Source organism: Augochlora pura, chromosome 3 (genome assembly GCF_028453695.1).
Source record: "Augochlora pura isolate Apur16 chromosome 3, APUR_v2.2.1, whole genome shotgun sequence".
NCBI classification, from domain to species: domain Eukaryota; kingdom Metazoa; phylum Arthropoda; class Insecta; order Hymenoptera; family Halictidae; genus Augochlora; species Augochlora pura.
Window position 1 is genome coordinate 23,539,082 of NC_135774.1, and position 5,726 is coordinate 23,544,807.

Consider the following 5,726-nt stretch of genomic DNA (forward strand, 5'->3'; position numbering starts at 1 on the left):
TTTAATTCGGTATTGACTTGCTCCAGCTCCTTCTTCTGTAGATTTATGGTTTCTATCTCACGAATTCTTTCAATCGTAGTCGATTCCTGCTTCAAACTCTCATCGTTCTTCTCAGCAATAATACAATTCAATTTCTCGTTCTCGATTGCTAATTCCCTGATTTTACTTTCCAATTCCGATATTGCTTCTATTTGTTTTACTGCTTTGGTTTCTAAATTGGAGATATTCTGTTTTAATTCGGTATTGACTTGCTCCAGCTCCTTCTTCTGTAGATTTATAGTTTCTATCTCACGAATTCTTTCAATCGCACTCGATTCCAGCTTCAAAGTCTCTTCTCTCTTCTCAGCAATAATACAATTCAATTCCTTTTTCTCGGATGCTAATCCCCTAATTCTACTTTCCAATTCCGATATTGCTTCCATTTGTTCTGCTGTTTTGTTTTCCAAATTAGAAATATTCTGTTTTAATTCGGTATTTTGATTTGCTACGTCTGCAATTTGATTTGTCAAATCATTCACTTTTTCCATCATCTTCTGATACTCTGCCTCTTCTAGTTGCATCTTCTCTTTCAGGTGATTTTTCTCCAATGTTATGCTTTCGACTTTTCTCTCCAACTCAAAAAGTTTATCATTCGTTTTCTTTTCGTCCAACTCAGAGCTGTACTTGACAACTTCCTGCTTTGCAGCTTGTTCCATTGTTACTTTCGATTCGAGGTCGGCGAGACTTTGGGTCAATTGTGCTTTTAAATCATTGTTTACACGTTGAATCTCATCTTTTGTGAACGCGAGATCTGTCACTTGCTTCTGTAATTGAGAAACCTTTCCCAAAGTTTCTGCGTGCGCTGTTCGTTCTAGAACCAATCTTGATTCTGCGTCTGAAGATACTCGATCCAATTGTGCTTTGAGATCGATGACAATCTGTTCCAATGCTGCTTTCTCAAACGAGATCTCCTCAGTCTTTTTCTCTAGTTCTCGAAGGTTTGTTGCTATTTCCTGATTCGATCTCTCTGGATCGTTCTTCATTTTCTCTAACTCCAGTGACTTTTTGTTGAGCTGCATGCACAGCTCACGGCGTATAAGCTCAAATTCCTTCCTCTCGGCGTCGACATTTTCGACTTCCCTTCGCAATTCCGTAATCTTCTTCGTCGATTCAGCGCGTAACTCGGTGTTCTGCAGAGTGACATCTTTGAGTTTTCTCTCCAGTTCCAAAATTTTCTTCAGTTCCTCTTCCTTCACGTTTGCCTCAGACATATTCTTCAGTTCCAATTCTGCAGTTCTCTTCTTCAGTTCCCTGCACAATTCCCCGCTCATGTACTGAAATTCGTCTCTTTCGGAAGTGATATTTTTTATTTGTATCTCCAGCTCCGAAAAACTTTTCATTGCTCTCCGACTCGCCTCCTTCTCCTGAATTTTTTCTTGTTCAAGGTTGCTAAATTTCTTACATAATTCAGCGATCACACGATTCACGTTTGTCTCTTCCGTGAGATTCAAATTTTCTAGCAATTTCTTTACCTCTGGAGCATATTCTTTAGAATCATCAGCATTAAATATAAGCTGCTTCTCCAGAGTTGTGAATTCACGAAGCTCTTTAAATTCGTTAGTCAAATAATTGATTTGGCGCCGCAGAAACTGCTTGGGTGTCGAAGGAGATATCTGGCAGTTTACTGTTTGGGTCGCACTATTACATTTTTCCGCCGATATACCATTTTTTTCAAGTATAATGCTATCTTTTGATTTAATAGTATACACATCATCCCTGAATGTGACGCGTTTTGTGATGAACGGTTCGTCATCGCTGTCACTACCGTTCTCCTCGTCTTCTCGATCGCATTCACTCTTGAATAGTTCCAGCTCGAAGTCGGTGAAAGCCGTTTGAAAAGTCTGGTTCATCAAATCTATGTCATCAGATTGAATGATGCTTTTCCTACCAGACCTTTTGCGAGACATCTCTTTTATAGTTGGTAAACCTGGCGTTGGCTGAAAAGCTTCCATATGTTTGAACATTCCTGGTCCACCCCAGGTCTGTCTTCTTTTCGACTTGCACTTGAAAGAATCATCGCCGGCAATGTCTCCGGAGACAATTCGGGTCTTAAGCAGTCCTATACGCTCTTCCAACATCTGATTGACACGCTCCTTCTCTTGCAATTTCGACTCCATTTCCTCGACTTCCGCGACCCGGTTTTCCGTTTTTATTTTCTCCAATTCCGTCTGTAGTTTCGATATTTGTTTCGCGTAACGTTTCAAAAGTGCTGCATCAGACATCACCTCATTGATGTGTGGCTTGTTTTTCACACTTTTTGCACGACATGCGAAAGACAGAGTGCATTGAGTTTCGTCCACGGCGGCAGGGGTTACAGCGCAGATTATGGCTGTCATGGCATTGCCGCCTAAAGAATTCTGCAATAATCTGGTTAATTTACTGTCACGAAAGTTTACATATTTCTGACCATCCTGACATTCGCTTAACTGCATGATTACTAGTCCCAACGTTGACAAAGATAAATTGATGTGCAACCCCTCCTTGAACCTTTCACCAGTTGCACCTGTCTGTCGTGCTCTCTCAGATCCAGCAAGATCGACTAAATTTAATTGTGACACTTGAATTGCACTATCTGAATCCCCTCCAGCCTCTCTACTTTCGATAGTCTAAAAAAATTTATAAACTCTTAACTATCATGTGCAATACAAAGAATTCTATGGGCACTTACAATCCTGAATATAGTATGACTTCTACTGCTACGCTCATTCATATTGGTCTCTCCTGTTCTCCTATACTTGTCACCCTTCTTCATTATAGATAACATATTCTCTGGACAGTTGGTGATTTCTTCTTTACATTGCAAGATTACTTGGCCACTACTATCTTCTTTCAACTTCAAGTCAGTGCCGGTTCTATTTAGTAAATCATTGACTTTTTCTTTGTATATTTCTAAGTACGATACTCTGAAAAATAATAACAGGAAGATGATAAATAGCATTTACTTACTTGCTCAAACAATAAATACAAAAAATGTATAACTTAATTACGACAATAAATACATTGTTACAATGCCCTAAGGTACAGAAACAATTTATGATTCAAACTAATATATCTTAACAAGTATATAATCTATATAATAATATTATTCTTATTAAGCTATATTTTTTATCTTATTATAATATAGCTTTAAATAAAGAAAGTAATATAATTAATGTATATTTTTAATTTTATATTTTGTATAAACGATAGGTGAAATCTTTTAATGAAATTGTTTGAGTTGCCTTGCCCCTAGCCTGATAGAAATTGTTTACTCACTCTGCCGCGCATGGTCGGCTAAGTGTTAATTATGTTACATACAAACCTCAATAAAAATTCACGACCAGCTGTGTTAGTTATAGCATCAAACATATGTTCAATAGCTAATGGTATAATTCCTGGTTCATTTAATGTACCCATCATAGTGTATGTTTTACCAGAACTTGTTTGCCCATAAGCAAACACAGTTCCATTGAAACCATTTACGGCAGCATCAACAATAGGCTTTACTATACTGTCGAATACATCTGAATTCGATGCATTCGTGTCAAAAATATGATCTGTCAACATACCAATAAAGTGTACGAAATGAAAAGTCCATACAAGAAAAATTCATTATATATAATTGAAAATAATTGGTAAATACCAAAACAGAATCCGCCGTCTCCGCGTTTCTTCAGTTCTGTATCGGTCGACACAATAGAGTTTCCGTACACTACCCATTGTATCGGCAGATTGTCATCTTTCTCACGTTTGATTAAAGGTCTTACTTTAATCGCAACCTTTATACTGTCCGACATGTTTTTAAGTAAAAAACTTCAATCGAATTGCTTGACAACATGTACCTTGAGATTTATTCCTATTATTCACGTTCCGTTGTCATTAATAATACTCATAACTTTTTACATTTTTCTAATAAAAAGTGTAACTGCCATTTGAGAAGACATACTGACCAGCTTTCATTTGAATTTGAACTTTTTGTCATTTGATTGGCTGCCGCAAGCATAGATTTACTGTGAACAAGATAGATGAACACACGAAGTTGTGGCAGAACCACGAATCCTAGGCGGTTGGCACCACTGTCAACAGACCTAATATATTTCCAGAGTTTGGTAAAAAAGCTCTCTCTCCACCAGCGACCGTTGTCGTGGTGGCTATGGTGGATCGAGTGTGGCTAGCGTAACTCGCAAGTTAAAAATGGGCGCGTAGGTTGAGTGTTCGTGCCGCAAAACTGGTCGGGTGTCGAAGGAGATATAGCAGTTTACTGTTTGGGTCGCACCATTACATTTTTCCGTCGAAAAAGAAGAGTTTATGTGAAATTGGAGAGGATCTTACGAGAGGCTACGTGACTCTCTCTACATTCTTTGATTTGTCTCGCTAAATAAAAAAAGGCTCAACGAAGAATTTCGTGGGAACTCTCTCATTATGTCCTTACATATTTTCAGTTATTCCTCTCGGCCGATACTGTATCTCTATATAAATATACGATCTAAATTTGTATTTATATTCGAATTTCCCTCCTGTAGCGCAGTCGTAATATAAACTAGTGGCTATGTTCGCGTCGCTCATGAAACGTGATAACGTAACAGTATGTATATCGTAAAATAACTTTGATTGACAGTATGTAACAAAAACTATATTACATACACAGTTTATTTCGTAACTTGTTTGTGTGCAATATTTGTTAATATATTGTGAATAAACAATTGTGTCAGTGTCGGCAAGAATATGACAATTCACAATTTATACATATTTTCTAAAAATGGAACACTACTGTATTATGCTGAATGGAATAGGTTGAATAAATCTGGAATTACGAAGGAAGAGGTAATAATGAGTAAAATAACACTTATTTAATAAAGTGTAAATGTACACATATCATTTTCAATGTTTGTTATGTCAGATCTTTCGAAATGTGTTAATAAACACGTTATTGTTAAGAAATAAACAACTTGGATTACGTTAAATAAACATGTAATTATGTAAAATTTAGGAAGCTAAACTGATGTATGGAATGTTGTTCTCCATTAAATCTTTTGTAAGTAAAATATCTCCATTGGATCCAAAGGAAGGATTTTTATATTACAAAACTAGTAAATACACGTTACATTATTTCGAAACTCCTTCAGGGTTAAAATTTGTTTTGAACACGGATAATGCTTCACAGAATGCGAGAGAATTATTACAACAATTATATAGAGATGTGAGTAATTTATTCTTAAAAGTACCTCTAAACAGATCAAACAAACTTACAAATTTCTAATTTATATCCTTCTTCTAGGTGTATTTAGAATATGTTGTAAAGAATCCTTTGTGCCAACTGAATGAACCAATCCAAAGTGAACTTTTTAAGCTAAAAGTAGACGAGTTATTTAAGAAATCACCTCTATTCTTAAGTAGAACAATTTAACTTATAATGTTTATAAAAAAATGTATAATATATAAACATAGGCATTATATATGAGATCATTAAGTTTTCTAGTTTTTATGCTTTCACTGATAAATTTTAAATCCTTAGATGTAAGAAGTGTAAACATACAAAAGAAAATTATAATATAAGGAAACGTACAATTTACATTATATCCTGTTGTATTTACGAATTTACAATAATCAAAATGGCATCATTCTTAATACCTTTCAATATACAATAAATTTTTATTTTCATACAAAATGTACATTGGCAAAGAAAACTTAAAGAAATTAATTTTAAA

General features: G+C 35.6%; 2 protein-coding genes across 2 annotated transcripts in view; one reads left to right on the plus strand and one right to left on the minus strand.

Annotated features, from left to right (window-relative positions):
* LOC144467717 (uncharacterized) overlaps positions 1–3,815 on the minus strand; it is a 5,333-nt gene extending 1,518 nt beyond the window's left edge. The window contains exons 1-4 of the mRNA XM_078176632.1: positions 3,662–3,815; positions 3,341–3,575; positions 2,708–2,942; positions 18–2,645 (exon numbers count right to left, since the gene is read on the minus strand). Coding sequence (XP_078032758.1) covers positions 18–2,645; positions 2,708–2,942; positions 3,341–3,575; positions 3,662–3,815 — 3,252 coding nt within the window. The remainder of the gene's footprint in view (positions 1–17; positions 2,646–2,707; positions 2,943–3,340; positions 3,576–3,661) is intronic.
* Positions 3,816–4,132: 317 nt separating this feature from the next.
* Positions 4,133–5,579, plus strand: Bet5 (blocked early in transport 5). Its single transcript, XM_078177010.1, has 3 exons — positions 4,133–4,842; positions 5,009–5,218; positions 5,297–5,579. The coding sequence occupies exons 1-3, from the start codon at positions 4,744–4,746 to the stop codon at positions 5,423–5,425; spliced, it is 438 nt and encodes a 145-aa protein (XP_078033136.1). The 5' UTR covers positions 4,133–4,743; the 3' UTR covers positions 5,426–5,579.
* The last annotated feature ends 147 nt before the right edge of the window (positions 5,580–5,726 follow it).

Coding starts and splice junctions, on each gene's coding strand:
- Bet5 (XM_078177010.1), top strand. CDS start 4,744: ATGACAATTCACAATTTATACATATTTTCTAAAAATGGAACACTACTG. Junction 4,843..5,008: donor CTGGAATTACGAAGGAAGAG/GTAATAATGAGT, acceptor TGTAAAATTTAG/GAAGCTAAACTGATGTATGG. Junction 5,219..5,296: donor TACAACAATTATATAGAGAT/GTGAGTAATTTA, acceptor TCCTTCTTCTAG/GTGTATTTAGAATATGTTGT.